Source organism: Spea bombifrons, chromosome 8 (genome assembly GCF_027358695.1).
Source record: "Spea bombifrons isolate aSpeBom1 chromosome 8, aSpeBom1.2.pri, whole genome shotgun sequence".
Lineage (NCBI taxonomy): Eukaryota > Metazoa > Chordata > Amphibia > Anura > Pelobatidae > Spea > Spea bombifrons.
The window spans coordinates 34,317,780-34,340,189 of NC_071094.1; the positions used below are offsets into that span (position 1 = coordinate 34,317,780).

Consider the following 22,410-nt stretch of genomic DNA (forward strand, 5'->3'; position numbering starts at 1 on the left):
GAATAATTTGGTAATTACACACTCCCAAACTAATTAATTGGAACCTACGTGCCACTAACTATGCGGAGGTGGATACATCAAAGTGGGAAGCGTGAATCATTTTCCGTATTTTGCCTAGGCGCTGTACACAATCGCCAAATAGACTTAGGCAAAGTATGAAAGCATATTTGAAGCGTACCAAAGTATACCAAGCACAGAAGAGATTAAGAAAGGTTTCTGTGCTTTATTATTATTATCACTACAAATTGGAACTGATTGTTGTTCCATAAAACAACTTGGTTCAAAACACAGGTTTTCATACTTTGAATACAGAGCACTAGACATTTCATATGATGGCAGATTTACATATGACTACGACACTTAGTTTACTCTGTTATAGGTTTTCATGAAAGACAACCCCCCCAAAAAAACATTTTTATATATACACACACACACACATATACACATATATATATATATATATATATTATATATATATATACATACACACGCACACATGTATACACATAGATACATACACACACACGACAAATTAAGCTTATGTTGACTCACCCTTGGATGGAAAGCTATTGCTGTAACAAAATCTATATGTTGGAAGCAACAGAGACATTCCCTCCTGGATATGTGCCAGAGACGGACGGTCTTGTCCATTGATGAAGACAGTAAGAAGTAGTTCTGGAGGACAAAGTATGTGATCAGTCAGAAATTTGAAAAAAAGGAACGTTTTGTTCTTCCTGACAGCTCTAACTGCCTGAACGATTCCTGCAAACTTACAATTATGGATGATTGCTCAGCTATCCCATGCCTATAATTTTAACATACTTTGGAGTCTCCTGTATAATCAGGGCCTAAAAGCAGATGCCACTGCGTGGATAAAGGAACAATACGATTAAAGGGACAGCTTACGGTCCCTGATAGCCCCACTATACTGAATATTATAGTATTCTGCATTCATCCAGAAACAAGAAAAAAAGCACTCTCTCAGATAGAAGCTTCAGCTGTGCAGCTGCCCTTCCTCCTCTGTGGTGTGACAATTCTTGACACTGATTGGCTGATTGAAGAAGCTTATCAGTGGCAAGAAAGCGCTCCCATTGAAATCAGTAGCAGTGCTTGATGCACATGGGGGTCTGAATAGAAGAAGCCGGTAGTGTTTGCCGAGCCAGCTCTGGAGCAGAGTATCACGTGCAAGAAGATGGTTCGGCCAAACACACATGGGGGGATTTTATATAAACAGATAAAGGGACATCTCAGCTATCGCATGCATTTAAGTGTATATGATGGCTGGAGTGTCCCTTTAAAAGTCAACAAGATTTTCATTTTTAATAATTTCAAGACTGTATTAAATGAAATATTGATTAAATATAATTTTACATGGGACATATGTATTCTTCTAACACAGCTCTCTCTTACAAATTATCCACATTATCATCCTTTTGCCACACATCAAAAAAAAAAGTTAAATCACATTCTATTCACTAACCTTAGACCAAGACAGGTCGAGAAGATCTGCTGTGTGTCCTTTGTATTTACAGAAGGGAACCTGACGAAATGGTGCATTTTTATCATCTGTCTCCATATCGTCGGCTGCACTGTACGCCTACAAGACCAAAGAGAATCCAAACATTACAATTATAGCAGATTCCGCAGCGCTTATCCAACAGAGAGTAAAAACCGACAACATTAAGACAAGGAAAGCAGGGTATGTTTTTGTTAATTGCGTATTAACCCCTAATTGCACCTGCTTCACCGGTACAGAAATGTAATAACGTTAGTTATAAGCACACGCTCATGCGTGGATAAGCTTATTTCCCTCAGTAAATGTGGAGAGAATCATAGTGATTGTAATGCAGCCCCTGAATACATTATATGTTTAGTGGATTCCTATGGCGCTGGTCTTCTGCCTGAGAAACCGACTGCAATTAACACTGATGAAAGATATTTTCTTTAATGATACCAACTCTTACAATGATAATATTTGTGGCTATTTAATAAAGTCCAAATCTCCTCTAATACAGTAATGTCACGTTTGTCAGTAACTGCAATGCGTGAAATACTTACTCCCCCATCTGTATCAGATTTGGAAGAATTAAGACTTTCCTGAGACGGAGAGGGTGAAACACGACCTGAAAAACATTTTAAAAAAACATATAAAAAAATAATCAATGCATTAAATATGATCAATGACTAAGAAATTATTCTTATTTATACTTTCTTTATGATTCTAATTGTGCATAGCCCCATACCCTTCATCTGGTTTTTAAGCATGGAAAATGTTTTCATTACTTCCAAGTGTCGTGGGACCCCAGGGTAAATAATCTCTTGGGACACGCTCGGAAGGTGCTGGCGGCCTCTGTAAACGTCCGGTGATCTCTCGCTGCATCAAAACAGTACACCTCCCTCACGTTCCATTCTACAATTTACTTATCAATCAATATACCTTCTGTGTTATACTTGATCCGCATGTTATTGAAATAATCAAAGGCATTTTTCAGGACCCATATCCGGACTACGTTATCTTGTCCGGCTGTGGCAAGCAATCGTCCGCAATGAGAAAATTTCATGGTCCACACAGCGCCCTGGTGATAAAAGAAGGAAAACCCACAGCCATCAGATCCTGGAACATCGAACAAGGTAATAATTACAAGATATCAGCACGACAACACAACTATAAAGTCAAAAGATATACCATATGCTCCCCACTTAGATCTTGCACCACTTTGATTTGATCAAAGTCATATGGCCCCTTGAAGCCATGCGCAGCTTTGAACTTCACGGGCCTGGTGTATGGCATTCCTTCATCATCACTGGAAGATGGGTCATCAGGGTCAGTATGGAAAACTACGGAGGCAAATGGGATTTAAGCATGAGTAAGGTAGGCCAAGACATCGTACAGAAATAGATTCCTATATCTGTTCATTTGTTGCTGCATAGAGGGGGATTATGCATTGAAGTCCTGTGAGTAGTGACAAAACACCCATGGACGAAACATTTCCAAATCTGTCACTAGCATATTCTTTACAGCAGACAGAAAAAAAACTAAATAGTTTGAACAAGATAACTAGTATTTTTATATCGCGCCATCCTCCCGGTGGGACACAAAGCACTTTCTTTGCACGCGCTCTCAGAATTAACCAAATCATCAGCTGAGTAATAGATGTTATCTCCCGGGCTATCTCACATTTTAGTGATAACTACATCTGCATATATTTTTTTACACTTTTTTTAGGTTAAATCTCTGGATCTCACATCTAAATATTATTTACTGCCAACAATAAATAAAGAAAACGAACCTTCGTCACGGACACTTTTCACTTTATTCACAGCTCTCTCCCCATACTCTTCTGCCAGATGCTTTGCTCTTTTCACAGATTTTCCTAAAAACTTTTTGAACTGAGTCCTTGAAAACAGAAGTAAACAGAACAAATGCTTCATTTAAATATAAAATTCAAAGTCAATCGGGGTCTTACTGCAGAAAAAGCTCCCTGTGGCCGGCTCTTCCTAATGCAAAATGTAAAGTCCACGAGGTTAAACGATCTCCCAGGCTTAGTGAATACACCTCTTAGGGACTGCTTGGAATGATTTATAAATTGCACTTTAACCCATTTCATGGAAACAATATGATTAAGGTGACAAACAGTTATATGCATTTCTTAAGGGTGTCTCTATTCACTTATAAGCCATGTGCCAAATACTACTATGAACACTTGATCCAAATCTAGCAGTGGAGGGGTTAACAAGGCCTGGAGATCATAAAATCTAAAGTTGGTTAACCGATCCATTGCCAGAGATGACAACAACAAAATGAACTGCTCTGCAGGAGATCAGATGGGATCATTTCAGCTGATCCAGCAATAAGCTTACGTTTTTTGCTTCAGCTTTCCACCGTCCGTATCTGCCTGATGAGACGGAGGTTTCTCCTCATCGTCTGACTGCACCGCATCGTTACTGTAAAACATTTAAGACAGATACTTAGTGACACAAGCTGGCCTCCAAACTCCTACATTGTATAACGCATCCAAGTCTCCAGCGCTGAATATATTACGTGTGGCGGATCCAATTATTCAGATTATTTCCGGTTAGATAACGCTCCAAAAGGAGAGCAGCCTGCTTTTAACTAAACTAGCAAAAATGGATATTTCAGTAGATCTGACCAAATACACAGGTGCAAACTACAAAGAATCAAGAGATCCTCCCTTGTACATTTTTAGTATAAAATAGCTTCATAGTTTTATTTTTTTTCCTTTTTCAAAACAGTATTTCAATCAGCAACTGGACTGTAAGGGGGGACCGGCCATGCGGAGAGTCTCTCTGGACTAGAACGTCAGTGACTTGAAATTTTACATAATTGGCTCTACTTGAGCAAACTGGGGGACTCCTGATGCATTGTTTTGGTGCATTCACAGCAACAGGATCTTTCATTCTCGATTTTGGGGCTCTGTATTTATTTAGCTTAATTAATCAACATCTTTACAACCTCAGCAACTTAAAACATGTCAAGGAAGCAGATTTCTGCCAACGGAAGCCGGGTAACATTGTGAATGTCACTAATGACAGCTTTCAGCATGCTAATGCGTAGCCTCAGACAGCTCACCTCACGCATTAAGGGGAAATGTGTTCAAATATTCTATCTGTATAAACAGAAATATTCATAAATAAAAAGGTTTAAACTCTGGGAGGACCAGTGTTCCTTTCTACCACTTTTTCTCATGGAAAGATATTAGTCACGATTGAGAACAATGTTCAGGGTTAGCATACATAAAAGCAAAAGTGAGGCTATCGGACTTTAGAAGCTATTGTATTGATCTCTGCTGTTGAGTGAGAAAAACATGATTGATAAAATAATCATTTAAAAGCATTTGTTTCAAAGATGATGCCAACCATGAAATGTTAAAATAAATAAAGGCTCCAGGCACTCAAGGGTTCCAGCTCAGGCAGATTTATTGAAGGACGACAGCAACAACGTTTCGACCTCACAATATATATATATATATTTTGTTTTGAAGACTATACGTATGTGCAACTATATGCATTTCAACGTAGAGAAAGTGACAGCACCGAGACAGGTTCCCAGGTTTACACACACAGCTTTCTTTATCTATATGCCAATACAGAATTCAGATGACGCAGACTTATCTCACCTGACATATTCCTTTGTCCTCCTCATGATATGTAACGTCAATGGGTTAATGCCAGTAGGTAGTTTTTCTTCAGCCAGACTCAGGGGGATTTCTTCTCCTGTATCCAAGTTTTTAATCATTACACTGGCTAAAATCTCCTGCAAGAATACAAGTGTTTTAAATGGTGCTAACCTGGTAAAAAGTCCTTTTACCAAAGTGCCAAAAAGGCTGAACACACACCCAAAAAACTATTCCAAATTCAGCCTATTGCATATCAGAGACACTGCTTCTGGTAACAAATTATATGAATATATTTAAAAAAATAAAATAAAAATACTTTACTATGCTAAGAGTACAGAATAAAAGTGGGCAGACATTTAATACAACATGGACAACAACTCCCATCATGTCTATATAAAACTATAAGTTGGAAGGCAGCAGGATTGCCAAAGCAAGCTACTCATTACCTCATCTGTGAGCTCCCGTCCTGAGTTAGAACGAGGTCGTTGGGGACCGTGGCTTTCGCTTGGTGTAGAGGAAAGCTGGCCATCTGCAGCCTTCCCATTCTCCTAGAAACAAAATACATAAGATGGGTTAATGGGAAAGCATCCACATGCATGTGTCCTACATAATGATACCGGATAAAGACATTGCTAATGTATGATAGTTTGTGTTTAGTCTTAAGGTAATTTATACATCGGTACAAATCTACCATTAACTAACTCCGTGTAAAATAAATTCTGCAGCAAATACTAACTGATGAGTAATTTCCAGGACTTCCCACTGGTTTACTCAGTGGGTAATGCGCTCTTTATAAATATGGAGTATAGCGTCAGTGTACCTGGTGCTGAACATATGATACACAGGCGCTTACCACGTTTCTGCAACCAACACCTGGCAATGCGTTTTTTACAAGAGACCCACCTGAGCAGTGACTACTTTGTCTCCGCTTGTAGCGCTGGCCAGATCCAGTGAATGCTGTGAATCTCTGTTCATTGCCTCGGCCATGGGGTTTGGTGATAGAAGGCTACCAGCCAAGAAACTCTCCTTTGAAACTGTAAGGCACCAAAACAAAAGCAAGCTGAACTAAAGGAAAGGCCTTGCGGGCTGTACAGACATCTCATGATTACAAAATGATAAATAATTACAATTATCCCACTAATAATAATTCCCACGTGAGGCTCCTTACATTATTATAAACCAAGCACAGCTGTCCGTGGGGAGTTCTGCTTCAGCAGCAGGTCAGCCTCCATTAGCCTACATGGTTCAGGCTGCATTTTCATCCTGCATTTGATTTAACCCCTTAACGTCCATAGACGGGTCGGCATGTCATGCAACACGTTCACTTAACGACCTATGACGTGCCTGACACGTCATGGCATTAAACAAGCTTAGCAAGTGATCAACTATCACTTTCTTCACTTAAACGGTGTTGCTGTAATGTCTCGATGTCGAGTGATATTTACTACTAGCTGAAAGCTCATGGGAATTAGGGGGGAAATTTGTGAAGGATCAGCGATGTAAAGCAATAATCAGGAATCATAATTTGCTTAAATCTGCTCAATGCTGTTAATGGACCAGAGTCTCGGCTGTTCCGGGTCACCATCAGCCAATTGGCCAGTATATCCCTTACACAAGCCAGATCAGGTACAATCTGACATTTCTCTTATGTTCATACTGGAGATATGAGGGGTTAACCACAAGTGTGGGATGGACAATCATCAGCAGTTTATTTCTGGCTAACCTCTGTCGCCATCTCTACAAGCTATTTCTTTATGTATTTTTTCTTTTGTTACAGAGGGTGTGTTACGGTGCAGTGTAGACTATGAGACTGGAAAAACGGCTGGAAAACCGAGCCTCGTACTGGCTGGGAGGCAGGAGGGGATGTATATTAACTTGTATAAATGCACTGATGTTCACGGAACAAAACGCACCTTCACTACTTCAACTTAGTAAAAATACTCACAGTCCAAACCTGAAGACCTTGGGCTCTCATATTCAGAGTCTTTCTTCTTGCGTGGTGGTGGCGCCAGTCGCGCAGGAGGCGGCGGCCTTGGTGGGGGGACATTAATTGGAGGTGGAGGTCGCGTGGGTCCAGATTTCTTTGTACTTGCTACAATATCCGGTTCGACTGTGATCTGTCTGGGTGGCTTAGCAGGTCCGAGTTGTTCTATAGTATCGCAGGACGATGTATCTGAAGCCGGATCCTCAGTCTCCTTCGTCTCCTTGCAAACTATTGAGCTGTTTAGGTTGTCAACAATTTCTGTAATCTTTTGATCTTCTATTAACTCTATAATGTCTGCAATTGTAGGAGGTTCTTCTGACTGTGATAAGACTGAGCTTGGGGCTTTTGAAATCTGGGTGGCTTCCAGCTTTCCATCTGCACTTTGTTCTGGTGATGGGTCTTCTGAATCATCATGGAAGGTTGTCCTGGTGACTACTACCTCAGGAATATTGCCAAGAAGACTCTGATGTGTGTTCGTGGATGTTAGATCCAATGTCTCATCTTTCTCTGTACTTCTGTGCTCAACATGTACAGCATCGTACTTCTGGGTTTCTTCAATAATGCTATCAATGATCTAAAAACAATATATGTTACAGAAAACACATCAATAAACAGCTAAGATAGGAACTTAATGGTAATGCATCTCAAATCCATTTCTTTAAACATAGTAAACAAGTTTTCCAAGCTCTTCTCCTCTGCTATAAACCCAAATTAGTTCTTCAGGAAAAACCTACCTCTTTAGGGTCATCTTGCTTTGGGTCTGCACTTTCTGGGCCTGATGTTTCAGGATGGGTGATCTCTTCCTGTAAAACAATCCATAAGCTTTCAAACGCTTCATACGTGAGCATCACACAAAATCACACAGAAGCAGGCTCTATACAACATGCTATACAAACGCCTCATCATGGGAGACCCACACTAGCCAGAGTTAAACATAAGGGGTCCATACCAAGACGATTATGATAATGATCTCAGGTCGCAAGGTCTATTTTCCTTCCTTACCTTTCAAAGAGCAATGGCTGCACTTCTAGGATCCATTGCTGGTTGAGTCGAGTAGTACCACATTTGAGTACGGACATTTATATGCACCTGCCTGATATTAAACAGTTGACAGTTTGCTTGCTATTTTTCTACACCAGTCTACAAGTCACTCACCAGAGCAACTGTAAACTGCAACTCCTATCATGCTCAACTAGAAGCCAAAGTATTATTGTCAAACAGCAACTATTATCAGAGACTACGCAGGACACTGAAGTACCACGACAAGCTCCCAAATCCTGGGACTGTCCTGGGGAACTCGACAGTTGGTAAACATGGGGACACAAGAAAAAGGGGACAATTTAAGTAATGAGATGTATATATATATATATATATATATATATATATATATATACACATACACATATATATATATACACCCACACACATACATATCTGCTAAACATTTGCATCCAGTAACCTCTGGGAAATATGCAAACCAAGTCTGTTTCAGACAATCCATTTTAAATATACATAAAGAATTTCCCCCTTTACGTACACCACGGGGGCTGAGTGCCGGCGTAGGACCTCATTGCGTCTAAGATGTGCCGATGAACCTCGACAGACATAATGGGCTGCCACATAGTGTAGTAACATGTATGGATATTAGTCGAATATGCGTGGGACATATAATTCACATTTCCCTACCATGGTTTATGCAACTGTAGGGGATTTTTCTCAAAGCATAGCATGCATTCAGTGGGGGATGGTGTCACATATGCCTCAAGTGCCTATTTTTTTGGGGGGGGGCTGAATCCCAATGTCCCACTTTCTAGGAAAGGGTGGATTTGGGTATATCACAGTGCTCTACATTCAATTCTGTAAATTAAACGTTGTTCTTCTTTTCAGTACTGAATACTTTTAAAACAGCCATGAATACTACATACAATAATTGTTCCAAAGAAACACAATCTAGTATTTGAAATACATTCCCATGTTGTTGATTAAAGCTCCAATGATCATCAATCTGGCACACGTTGACATTTTTAAAAACAAATAGACTTCATAAAAGGAAAGTGAGTCTTTTTATTTGGATTATTTCCTGGAGGTCTTTAATGTGGGATGGGGGGGGACAATGTCCACAATTTTCTTTGCACTAAAAACTATAAACCCTATGGAGACCCCCACACCACATGTTTAATTTGAGAAGGGCTCAGGAATCGGGTGTAGGGGGTATTTCCCTTTTTCTGGGGGAGAAAAATCAGGGTCGAGTTGTAATAAGCCCATGTTGTCGAAAAAACGTTCCATTCCCTACCGATGTGCTGATAAACGTAATAAGGCTGTCAATGTTTTAGGCCAGTAAGAAATTATTACAACTCGAGCTATCATCTGCTCAGATTAAACGCAATGTTTAAAAGCTCCCATCGCCGGGTTGTTCGTTGTTATCACCTAAAGAAACCTGTAACCTCTGTCTGCACAGAGTAAACACAGCCTGGCGTTCACATTTGATGAGAAGACTTACTGCTTATAAGACATTTTGAGAAGATGGGGAATTTATTTTCCAGAAGTCTTACTGCGGATCCAAATCCGAATGAAAATGGTTGCGATATGGATGACCAGGAGGAAGAGAAACACACTGAGCCTGCTCCAGTCCGGTAACATAGGAGGGCAGGGGTGATATATTTATAACAGGGGACATACCATGCCTTCTCTCTTCCCTTTCAGACTTTTGTATGATTTTGCAAATATGTTTTATATTTCCAATACTCATGTTCTTTCCCACTTAGTCTCCTACCTAAATGGCCCCAAGATAAGCCAAATAACGACAACGAAGGAGAGACTATTCAGAGGCCATTAAAACAACTGATTTTACCTCAGCTCCAGCCTCGACATCCTTAGTAAGTACCGTTTAGAAAGTCTGATGAACATTTGGTTACAGTTATTTGTTTAAGATGCTCATGAGGCTTTTCTTTCTTTAACGTGATGTTTGTTTCTTTCCAAACCTTAGTCAAGCCTGGACAAAACAAGTCACTGATTATGGAGTATCAATTCCAGCCCAGGCTCCTATAGTAAAAAAGGTTTCCCAAACTACGAACTGTGGGAGAATATACCTTATGGGAACCATGACCCCCTACGAGGAAACAATAAGGTAAACGTAGTATGAGGTCTACAATCTATAACGTGCAGATGCCCACATTACTTACCCTTCAACTTATCATTTTGACCTTAACCTGTATGTATAAGATTGTTAATAGCCAACAGGGGGGTCAGTCCTTTCTGTAGGTATTATCTGTGCATCTCTTTATTGACTCCTTAAAAATGATATATGACAGATTTTCCCGCATATGTATAATAATCCCTCTTCTGGCTGCCTCTAGGTCTAGAGCTCTTGCAAGATCTATACAGAAAATGTAACCCTCTGATATGATTTTAAGATTGCCATTATGTTTTATTTTCACTCTTTGTCTTTTACCTCAAAGGCCCCAACCCTGAGGCCAAAATCAAAGCCACACGACACACTTTTCTGAGGCCAGACTATAAAGCTAATAATATGTTACCTGGCTTTTCGTTCTCTGACACGATGGTTGTTTTTTTCCAAACCTACAGGGATGCCTTGTTGGAGATACATCGCTACAGACCATCGCGTCCAATCCCAGCTACACCAATAAACACTTACCCAACCAAAACCGGGAGTAATGTTTTCTGGGGAAGACCGAACCTCTACCAGGATAATAAAATGTAGTATGAGGTCTAAAAGTGTAGACTAGTTACAAATGTTATACCCAATTACCTACCCCTGTCAACCCTCCAAATTTGCATCTGTAACTTGCAGAAGCCCACGTTACTTACCTTTCAAGCCAATTACCATCTCAAAACTGTATGTATAAGATTGTTAATAGTCAACAGGGTTTATTAACCGCTAATTATTCCAGATCACCAGACGTTGCCAAAACCACCGGCATCATATCATCATCATCATATTTCCCTAGAAGAAGCTGATTAAACAGATCCAGCTGTTGGCTTCTGAGGCTTCAGATGCGGAATACTGATCTGGCTCAAAAAACACAATTATAGATAACATCGCCGAACATTGATCTAAGGGCCACCGGATCAAACTGCTGGATCATATAAGATTATTTATTTGATTATTATAGATAATAAAATATAAAAATATTAAAGATTGTGTCTACTGTGTGGTAAATTGTGTGCACGACTTCCATGCTGAGAGCTGTCATGTGACATCATACCCCGGTGCGCAGCATGAATTGGCAGCGCACACTGTCAGGGAGCACTGAAGCGGACATCTGAAGGAGTAGACATCACTCTCCCTTAAGTTTGGGCCAGTTGGAAGGAGATCTGTAATTTTCCCAACTGCCGATTTCTCGGGACATGGGCCGTATCTTGGCCTAGGCCGGCACTTTACAGGTGGCGGCATAAATAGTCACCCCTACCCAGAGTCCTGACATGGCAGATGCCAATAACGATAAGGCAGAACGGCTGCTCACACGGTATACACATTAGGTGGGTTTCTAATAAATACGTTTCTTATTTTAATCTGGAAATTATATATGATTATTTAGTGCAATTAACTGTAACAGTAGAATTGGGGTATGAGTGACAGATCTTCTTTATAACAATTGTTGTGGCCATTGGCTGTATGCTCTATTATCCACCGTAACAAAGCAAAAGACGATGGCTGTGAAAAATAGGAGTTAAAACCCACAGGGACGGACGTGCAGGAGGATGCCTGTGTTTCACAAAAAGGCAGAGCTTAAGAACCAAAACTGAACAAATATGGAAGCAGAGCTAATTACGCAGCATTTTCCCTTTAACCCTGCGATAACCTCACCTGGAATGCTTGTTCCGTTTCCACCTGCCGGGAAGAATGCCAGAAGACTACAGAGCCAACGCAAACGTGTCACCGAGTACCAACCCGCAAGAATACACAACACACACTGTATTGATTTGTGCAACTATGTATACCGGTGTATATGAAAATACTCTTAGTACAAACTGCAACAGACCAGGTGACAAATTATGTACACGGTTTTAACCAGTAAAATATAATGTAGTTATCAAATCAACATCTAGATCCTATGTTGTTTTACAGATCTTATTTAATCTATTAGCAAAGCTATGAGGTGTGGATTAGAACGACGACCTCTCTGTCCTTACCCCGGACTCTATGCTTTTGCACAAGTATTAGCATTAAAGTCACATCGGAATTGGAGTGTTTTCTGTGCATGCGCATCTCATTAAAGCCCCGGGAACCCCCACCAAGCCAGTGCTGGAGCTGACCTGTGATGAGCATATGACATGAGCACAGGTAGCAGCAAATGTGTTCGCCCCAAAACATCTGCAAGTCAATTAACTGGGGGCAGGGAAAATGCACGTGGGGGTAATCTGTAGAACCCCTCAACACAACCGCAAGGGAGACCACACAAAAACTTAAAAGGAACCAACTTTCATATGCATTAAAGTGCATACGACAGCAGAGTGGGTATTATTATGCGTCTGGATAATAAAAGCATCGTCTGCATGCCGACCAATATGTCATCCCAGCATCTTGTGACAAAATACTGCCTGACCTGCGGCTCGATCGTGGCTTAACCCCTAAGCAGCTGGCTGTGTGTCGTCTGAACACGATCCCGTGGTAAATGGATCATCATCAAAAGCAGCACAAAAAATCAGGTTATTTTCATAAAGAAATTATAACTCCCGCGACAGCGCATGTTTACGTAAAGTAATGTTATCTCTTTCATGAGAAGACTCGGGTCACAAGCTGTTTCAAAGCCTTAGTGTGTGATCACCAAAGCCAAAAAACCTATACCTCCCTTAAGGTAAAAGACAATACAGATATAAAAATATCCAAAATACTGTTCTCCAGTAAGGGATGCTCCATAAATAGTGAGTTGAATTTAGTCTGAACAGACGTTTCCATGGAATTGCAGAATGAAGAAGCTTAAACATGACACTTCTGATGTCTACATTAACTTTAATCATTGCTATCACTAATAAAATAGAAAAAAAATCACTAATAGAATTGAAAAAAAAAATAGAGGTGAATAAGATTTTCTCTCGTTAGGAGGAAGCTCTTTGGGTATGTGATATGGAACACTTTGTGGTAGGAAGCGGTGAGAAGGCATCAGAATAGGGAAGGGCCACCGAACACATTTGTTCTATTAATACATCCACCTGCACAAAGTCAGCAGTCTGATCCGCAAGCCGCTGTGTGATGGACACATGAAACACGGCCATGACAACCAGCTTGCAATATCCCTTTAATGTTACGTTAGCGCTGAGCCCTGGGCAATCCCGGAGTACAACTGGTGGACACAAACTATGGCTGCCATAAGCATCGATAGGGGCAAGAACCAAACATAAAACTGGGTCAATACTTCTGTATGTTGTGACTGCACTTAGTTGTTGCCCCTGTATGTGGTGACTGCTGTCACAAGAAACAAAACATAAAAGATTCCCATGACACAGCATATCACAATCACAGTATTGATATAAAAGCATTTGGTTCAGAATTCCAAGGCTAAAGAGGAACTGTCACGTTCTGGATTATCCTTGTTTTTTCTCTCTTTCCAATCAGTGGTTATATAGTTATGTTTTTGTTGTTTGTAGGAAGTGCAATCTCGTTGCTGCCCCCCAAGATACTGATTTAAGCTTCACAACAGGAACACAGAGATCCGGGAAGCACGTTACGGCTCAATGCATTCCAACACAGTATGCGGGACCACGGGAAACGCGCATGGACAGTTACACCAAATGACAAGTACCGGTACTACATGCATTTTGCAAGGGCAGATGTGATGTCAGCTGTAATAACTTAGAAATGGAATATAATAAAAATAACATTAAGGGTTCTGTTTGTATTCCACTTGTAAGGTTCCTCCTTAACCATTTATGATCTTTCGTTAAACCAACAGGTTTTAGAAACAAGTCCATGTAGATGAGGGTTCATTTTTAGATTGTAAACTCATTAGAGCATCGCTTTCCCCCCCCCTGTGATGCACAACTTGTTGGGTTCCGTTTAATTATTGTACAACACTACACATTACGATGGTGCTATAAACATCAATACATTACAATATTAAAAAGGTAGCACCATGAAGAAGAGTAGAAGAAATGTTTAAGGGAATTACACAACATCACAAGGATTTTTAACAAATGTGCGGCTCAATAGAACACTGGGGTTTAAATTGGGTATCTCTCATGGCTTTGTATGCAAATGAGGAGTCGCCACGGCATCAGTTCTTTTGCATACGAGTCAGCAGCTAGAATATGTTCTAATACCCACAAACAGGACTGTGGAAATCTTCCTTACGCACCTTAACAAAATCCCTCCTGTGTGGCAGGGAATGGCAGCAAACAGTCATTCAACAAAAGATTATATTAAACCCCAGGCACAACATGCACAAATGAACAACACTCCAGCAAATGGCCACAGGGCACACGAAAACCAACTTTGCCAAGAAGTATGTAAACCCCATACACTATTCTAGCGATGCTTTGACTTTATTGAATTATATACAGACAGACTTACCTTCAGATTGAAAGTGGCAGACTTCGTTGGGGATCTGCAGAAAAAACAATCAGAAAATTAGTATAAATTTGTGTAAACCATCAGCCAAGGATGCAGCAAACGAACTCCTTAATTCCACCTTCTCTCTAGCACAGTTTTTTTTACCAATAGTTTTGGGCAGAATTTTGTTTATTCTTTTATTTCCGGTATATTAACAATATAAACCTGCAAGAGCTATTTGAGGCATTTTCTTAAGTAACTGGCCTTGCTTTTTATTGGTCTGGTGTTGACACACACACACACACACACGCGTACACACGTGTACACAAACACACACTTACGTCCAGGGTGGATGTTAAGCCTCTTAACCCTCTCCTCGAGTTTGAAGAACTGTTTAATACAAGCGCTTTTTAAAGTCTGAGCTTTAGGTCACAGAGTAATATTTTTTGTAGTAGGATTTAAGCCACAGATCACAGATGGAATGAGGAGCCAGTATCGTTTACAACAATCTACTGCAAGGATAAAAGTCTTACGTAATCTTTAGATCCAATAATGTTTTTTAAGATGCAGAGGAAAATGTTAATATTTAATGTAGCCTTATTCAGAGACAGAAATTAATGCAATCAAGGATTGGTCAGAGCTGCTGATTCTACAGTAACTATTTTTTTTTTTTTAAATATTGTTTATAAAGCCACTGCATACTGCTGATTGGTGGAGACAAACACAGCCGCTTTCTAATTGGACAGCTGATCCTCAACCGTGATTGAAGGTTGAGGTATCGCCTGTAAAGTTAAAGTTCTAACAGGAAACATGGATGATCCGGTCGATAAGGAGTTTTCTCAGTTGATGGAAGAGAAATTTCAGAGAGAAGTTAACTCATTGGACTGGTAAAAGCTTTCTTCTACAAAACACTATTTGTTTAATTAATGCTATTACACAGTGGTAAATACCACGCGTACTCAATACGGAAGAATCAAGCAACATAGCGTTTTGACGGAAAAGGGTATTACTTCATAATTCATGTAACAGTTCACCACCAATGGGTAATAGTGCATTTTTGACTAGATTTGTGCATTTGGATGCCAATGTCATTGATTCGTATGAATTGCCGAAACCATGGAGGGACCCCAACAAACAAATAAATACAAAGGAGAGGGCTCCGAAAAATTGTTTAGCATTTTCGCTGCTTTTACTCACCCTTACTCTCAATGCCTCCCTAGCTGACCATTTCCTACTCCCAGTCTCCTTTTATGCAGCTTCTTCTCTTGACTCTTCTTGTTCTTCTGTCTTTGTCTGCTTCTCCGCGGTATCAGCTCCATTAACCTGGTCTCCCAGGGTACTTCCTTAAAAGGGCGGAGCCTCCGCGCGCACACTCTCCCCCTATTGGAGAAGTAGGGTAGAAAGCTGTCTCCGTGTGGCACATCGTGGCTCCACCCTTCCGCAGAAGTACTCCAAGAGGCCAGATTATTGCAGACGGACGAAAGGAGAAAGAAGTGTTTCTGCACCTTTCCTTCTCCCTGCGAACAGCCTCTCCCTCCGTTTCCCCAAATCTCTGCCATTTTCCAGAAGTGATCCAGGATAAAGTAGCTGATACCAGAGAGAGGCGGACAAAGAAAGAAGACAGGACAACAAGGAGCGGCAAGAGAAGTGAGGCTGTGGAAAAGGAGATAGGGACAAGGAGCAGTCGTCTGAGAAGATAGGGAGGCTTTGTGAGAGTATAAGAGAGAGTGAATGAGAGTGTGAGAGCATGAGTGACAACAAATTTCAATTCTGAATGAAAAAAGCCTTTGAATTTTGTCTGAGCCAAAAGGGCAGAAAACAAAGTTCATTGCCCAAAAACAAATGGACCAAAAATTAAAAATGCGTCCGTATTGTTTTTTTTTTATACAATTTCACCGTCGAAGGGTTAATGTTCTGCAGATTTCCGTAACTCTGTCGCTGTAAGGAAGCTTAACACAGTTCAAACCAGATCTGGCACAGACAGCTTGATGTGTACAGGTTTTTACCGCATGACCTTGGTGGAAACGCAAAGTATGTGCTTCAGTAATCGTTAATGCTCTTGTAATGTCAGAAACAAAGCTCTGGATCAACCTCAGTGTTTAATATTCTGATATGTGGCCAGCATACCAAAATTACAAACTGAATTTGATTGTTCTGTCTTCATTAATAAGCAAAACAGCTGAGGAAATAGGTAAAAAATTGAATAACTCCGATTTTGAGAGGGACTCTAAAGTAATCGACCACAAACTAGAATGCATTCATGCATACAACAGAGAATAGTATATCCCAACCTTTTAGGCATAAAACATTGCCATTCAAAGCGGGCCTGTTATGAGAAATGCATACAGCAGGGCCACACCGAAGCCATTGCGTCCCAGCATGTAAATATCATAGCTGTCTACGGCTGCAGGAGCCATCTGCACAAACTGCTTAGTCAGTCTGACGAGCCTACCTGCGTACAGACAAAAATGTTTATAAAAGACATACTTATGTGCCTCGAGGGCTGATTTGTTAGGAATCTATAAAATATCCAAAACACATTTAGAAGGGAATATGGAAATAACAACGCGAAGAGAAAATCCTAATGAAAAAGCCGAATTGTATCTGTTAAAATAATTCTGCTCCGCTGGCCGGGTGGACCATACCATGTGCCTACGGACAGCGGATCTAATTTCAAGGCGGTGTCAATTACAAAACATGCATGGCAATATTAAAACAGATGGTCTTTCATGGCTGTATCAGCAGGCGTACTTTATCGTGCCCTACAACAATTTCGAGTAAATAGGAAGCTAGAAATTTGGAGTCTAGGAGTCTGTTCAATGACACAATCATTAGCATCTGTTATCACAATATCACATAAGCCAACACTAACCGAACTGCTCTACCAAAGTTAATTGCTCTGACTAATGCCAATAAGGACCAGTAACAGGTGCATTACTACCGCTAGACTAATGTAAGGATGTACATGGGAATTATCAGATTCTAACGCTAGAAGAGACAGAGCCACCATAATATTAATACAGTGAGGGAACTTATACATACATGGCACAGGCATATGGCTCCTGAATTTAGGACAAGACCAAGGACCGATTAAAGTCCAAGTCTTTAAATGGGCAGATTAGATGGGGCTGAACCGTTCTTATCTGCCGTCAATTTCTATGTTTCTTTAACGCGTATATGGCTGATATATTTCGATATCGAAAAAACACTGGCCTCGGGGACATGTAGCCTGTGAAATCTTCTTGTTAGCTTCCAACTGTCACACGGAGGTTGGTTACATTGTCAGTGTTTAAGCTTGTTAGTCACACCGTTGCAAAAGAGAAAAGAAAATATCCCTGGTCCATCACAACCCGAGTACAAGCTTATGTTACATTCATATTGCGAGATCACCATCTATATTTAACACGGTTCCTGTTTCACGAAGGTCTGCATTTCTACTAATTCCCGATATGTTTAATTTTTCTATAAAAAGAGCTACATTGGGGACAGTGCCCACTGCAGAGGAATTGTCCCAGAGTCTTTTAAAACAAGTAAAAAAGGTTTAATGTCACATTTATACATCAATCTGATCTGCACCCACCTCAATGTAACTACACATTATATCTATTTTTACTCCTAGATGATTATAACAGAATTACCGCCTTGCAAAAATGTCATTTACAACCTCATTTAACCAGCAAAATGAGGAGGTTGTTTGTTTTCTCAAACTATACACACACCAGACATGGCTCATGAATGATAGGTTCCATTAAAAATACAAAACATGTCTTGGATGTCCCTGGAGCCAAAATAAATTGCCCCCCTTGGGCACAATGAACTAACACAGGAACACCGTGATTGGGATTTAAAACCCAATAATACCCCAGCTCTACCTTCCATAAATAACATTGTTCTTGCTGCTGGTGACAAGGAAAAAAACTTAGCAGCTTAGCTTCCATAAAGCTGAGCGACTGCTCCCTGGGTCAACATTCCAGCTGTATTTAACTAAATGTGAATAACACGGTTTACGCGGTGTTAATAATATGCTATCACAACCTCTCTCAAAAGTATCCATCATACCTGCCTGCAAGATCTATCACAACCTGGAGTCCTCCATACAGGCCAGTTGATGAACCAGTCCGCACACGATTCTCTCTGCTGTCATTACCATACGGCACTGTACACTTTTGAAGCCGAATATAAAAAAAAAAAAATAAATCCCAAAATTTAATAATCCTGTTTTCTTTTGTTTTCAATAACACCGTTAATATTTTCTTCCCCAATCCTGTTTTTATTTACATATATCACTCAATGCCCAGGGATTGTCGAGTCTTGCCATACACTAACATACTCTAACACTATACAATAACACACACTAACATTCTACACTCATGTACACACATGTAACACCATACACAGACTAACGCTATATTCTGACATACACACTTATACTAACACCATACACGCTAGCATCACACTCTTATACGCATTCAAACACACACTAACACTATACATATATAAAAATATACACTTACACTACAGATACATACACACCGACTCAAGCACTATACATATACACACTTACCCTTACAGCACACACACTCACAAGCACTACTTTCCCTCTCATCTGCCACGCCACTGCGAATCTACTATGGCAAACCCAGTACACTACGCTTTCCTGAGGGTGCGCGGTGAAGCGAGTGACAGGAGGCATCATGTGGGGTCACGTGGCATTATGTGACCCCGCTGGGCCACGGCGAACGGATTTTCGAGCCCTGGCCTTAAGGTTTACAATGTACATTAGAAGGAGAATTGATTGAGTGATTGATGGGCATTATTAAATGAGTCTGATCAGACAGAGTTTATGTGCATGGAACATGCATAAAAAACAAACAAGTTGCTTGGAAAAAACACAGCCCTATTTCTAGTGAGATTGAATTAGCTGGAGTTTGGTTATAAATACAATACTAATTATGAAATATGTTATACTCACAACAAGTTAAAAAAAGAAGTAACTTCCCGGAAATTAGATAGCGAGAAAAGAGATAGGAAGAAATTCTACGCTAATATTAAACTTCCATGCATGCACATCTAGTATTATTGCATATCGTTATTACCGCATATGAAAGCAGAGGCACAACTCACTTAGTTTAGCCTTTCATTAGGTATCCAAACACACCACATAAAATTAATAAAGCGATGCTGCAACGCGTAACACAAGCTTGCATCCGAGCTGGATATTTGCATGGAGAAATCCAATGTTGACTTAATCAATAGGAAGGACACACATTTAAAAACGGACAGTCGTGTTACTTTATACAGAATATCCTGTTACAGAGAGCGTAAAATCAATACCCTCTGTTTCCAAATTGCTTGAAAATGTGTTAGTTTCAGAAATATTACAGAGCGTTTTCATTAATACACTGCAGTAAGTCATTTTATTGCATATGTAGGAACCGGGGTAAACGAGCTCCTAAAAACCTTACTGTTGGTGATTTTTCAGCATCTTATATCATGACCTCTAAGGATGGCTCTATGAGAAAGAAAAAGTCTGGTGTTTAAACTCTACAAATACTTTCAAGTCCTTTTTTCCTTAAAATAACAATATGAAAGTGTTACTTTTATTATCTATTCTTTAAAAAGTCAACAATTTACTCCTCTATTAGAATAGAAACAAGGCATGCGAGACTGAAACAAGTCCAGATGTACAGTACGTCTATTATAGAAACCTAAAAACAAACATACCAGGCTAAAAGCACGAGCTTTCAATGTCTAAATACCGCATTGGCTCGATCATAGGCCGCACCCTTAAAGTTTGGTGCCATTTTAACTGTAAAAATTTTATTTTTAAAGAAAAAACACATGAGTGGAATGGTAAAACAGTATTTTATCTAATGAACAGGAATACTAAATGTATTTTAACATTTTTGGTATCTATTATGCAGCATAGTCAGCACATACTATATACAAACAGAAATTTTGAAAACCCAATAGCCATTTTAAGGTCCGTCCCCCCTTAATTCATAATGCACCTTAGATATGCCCCTCTGCCCCCCAGCTATGACACTCTGCCCTTCCCCCCAGACTCCTGGTGTCTAGTGCAGACAGCAGGTGGACGTTTGCACAACGCAGGTAGACAACCTCTGCCGCTTCTCCGTCACAAAAGCCCCGGGGGAACTGATGGCAGCAGCGGCGGCGGCTGTCTGCGCACATAGCACAGACATTCAACAGCTGCCAGAGAGGAGGATCTGCCCGCAGCAGGGTTAAACGAAGAAGAAAAAAAAAAAAACACCTGACCGGCGACCGGAACTGCATGTCCCGGGCGTCAGGCGATACGAATTGCTCTTAACCCTGATTATAGGCCGCACCCCCACTTTAAAGACGTAAGAGTGTGTGGGGGGTACGACCTATATTCAAGCAAATATGGTAAATAAAAAATACAAGAACAAATAGATGTATGCATCTTAGTGGGGGATAAAGCGGGAACAGGGCAAACTTATTTACACGTCTGACATCAGAAGATGAAGGAGATGTTAAATCTCAATGCTTGACAGCTATACACATTGTATGCCGCTATATCCTGGTCATCACTTGACCGTGTACACAATACGTTGCAATGGATGTAACCTTTCAACCTCTCAGGAACCCAAAAAAGGGTTAAAGAGTTGCCTTTTACCTTTCCCATGCTACGCAGCTCATCAACAACCTCTTGTGCCCTTCACCCCTATCAGGAAAGTGACAGGCGAAGAATAGTGTCAGCAGCAGCTTTCTAAAGATATGATCTCCTAGCAAGGCTTCATTGATATAGTGTCACCTGTAGACCTGCTCTCAGGCATGGCTCATTCTCGGCTTGGTCTTGTCACGCTACAGTAATCGTCCTCAGGAATAAGCGCTTATGCCAGAAAATTAAGCTTCCCCTATCAGAAAGAAAAGGGGCAGTATCATCACGACACACCAGTGTACACCTCTGCAGTATAGGTTTATAAAAATACAAATGATCTTACTTTAAAGGGACTGACTGCCTCACCAAAAAAAGGAAATTACATTATATGTACTATAAGATACATTTTTGAAAAATGTACAAAACCCCTTACTTTTGGGAGAAACTGCAGCTCAGTGGCAAAAAACAATGTCATCAAAGTCAATGAGAAACCCCCCCCCCCCCCCCCACCATCCCATCCCATATCACACGGCAAGAGATGGTTTGGCCAAACATCTTCTACACAGAAAATATCGGCCAGGCTGGGGGCGTATCATTCTGATACGCATATGGAGAGATTGCAATTGGAATGCGGACATGACATGTCATGTGCATATGGTGGCTGGAGTGTCCCTTTAAAAGAAATAATTATAAGTTAGACATCACATATTAATGCCGAGCCATCGGCCTGTTATGTAGCTATATTTCTGAGCAGTGACGCCTTTTAAACTTTTTTATGATGATAAAAGATCAAGCCATGTCTGCAGACCATAGTACAATAAGAGGGGAACGGGACAACACATTGCAAAGAAAAGCAGGCTTTCATGGGGAAAAGTCAATTTCTCCATGAGGACGTGTGACAACCACCATGCAATCAGTATTACAATCTGCTTGTCTTAACATTAAAATTTCAAAGAGCATTTAGTCTACCTCACTGGCTCGGAACTATCTTGCCAATCTTCTTATAAGCGTGGTCGTCGATAAACTTGTTGGTCGATGTATCATTGAGTGTAGCTATTTATATAATGTCTTCAAGAAGCATTCCAAGAATAACACTCAGACAATATGTTATTTAGGCAAACCATGACTCTTGTTCTGG

The 22,410-nt window shown here is 40.4% G+C and overlaps 1 protein-coding gene across 1 annotated transcript in view; it reads right to left on the minus strand.

Annotated features, from left to right (window-relative positions):
* WDR44 (WD repeat domain 44) overlaps positions 1–22,410 on the minus strand; it is a 31,942-nt gene that overhangs the window by 2,696 nt on the left and 6,836 nt on the right. Inside the window, exons 2-14 of the mRNA XM_053473089.1 lie at positions 14,654–14,687; positions 7,857–7,925; positions 7,084–7,696; positions 6,042–6,172; positions 5,585–5,686; positions 5,139–5,275; positions 3,862–3,945; positions 3,291–3,397; positions 2,687–2,838; positions 2,438–2,576; positions 2,059–2,123; positions 1,481–1,597; positions 553–675 (exon numbers count right to left, since the gene is read on the minus strand). Of these exons, the coding sequence (XP_053329064.1) occupies positions 553–675; positions 1,481–1,597; positions 2,059–2,123; positions 2,438–2,576; positions 2,687–2,838; positions 3,291–3,397; positions 3,862–3,945; positions 5,139–5,275; positions 5,585–5,686; positions 6,042–6,172; positions 7,084–7,696; positions 7,857–7,925; positions 14,654–14,687 (1,873 nt within the window). The remainder of the gene's footprint in view (positions 1–552; positions 676–1,480; positions 1,598–2,058; positions 2,124–2,437; positions 2,577–2,686; positions 2,839–3,290; positions 3,398–3,861; positions 3,946–5,138; positions 5,276–5,584; positions 5,687–6,041; positions 6,173–7,083; positions 7,697–7,856; positions 7,926–14,653; positions 14,688–22,410) is intronic.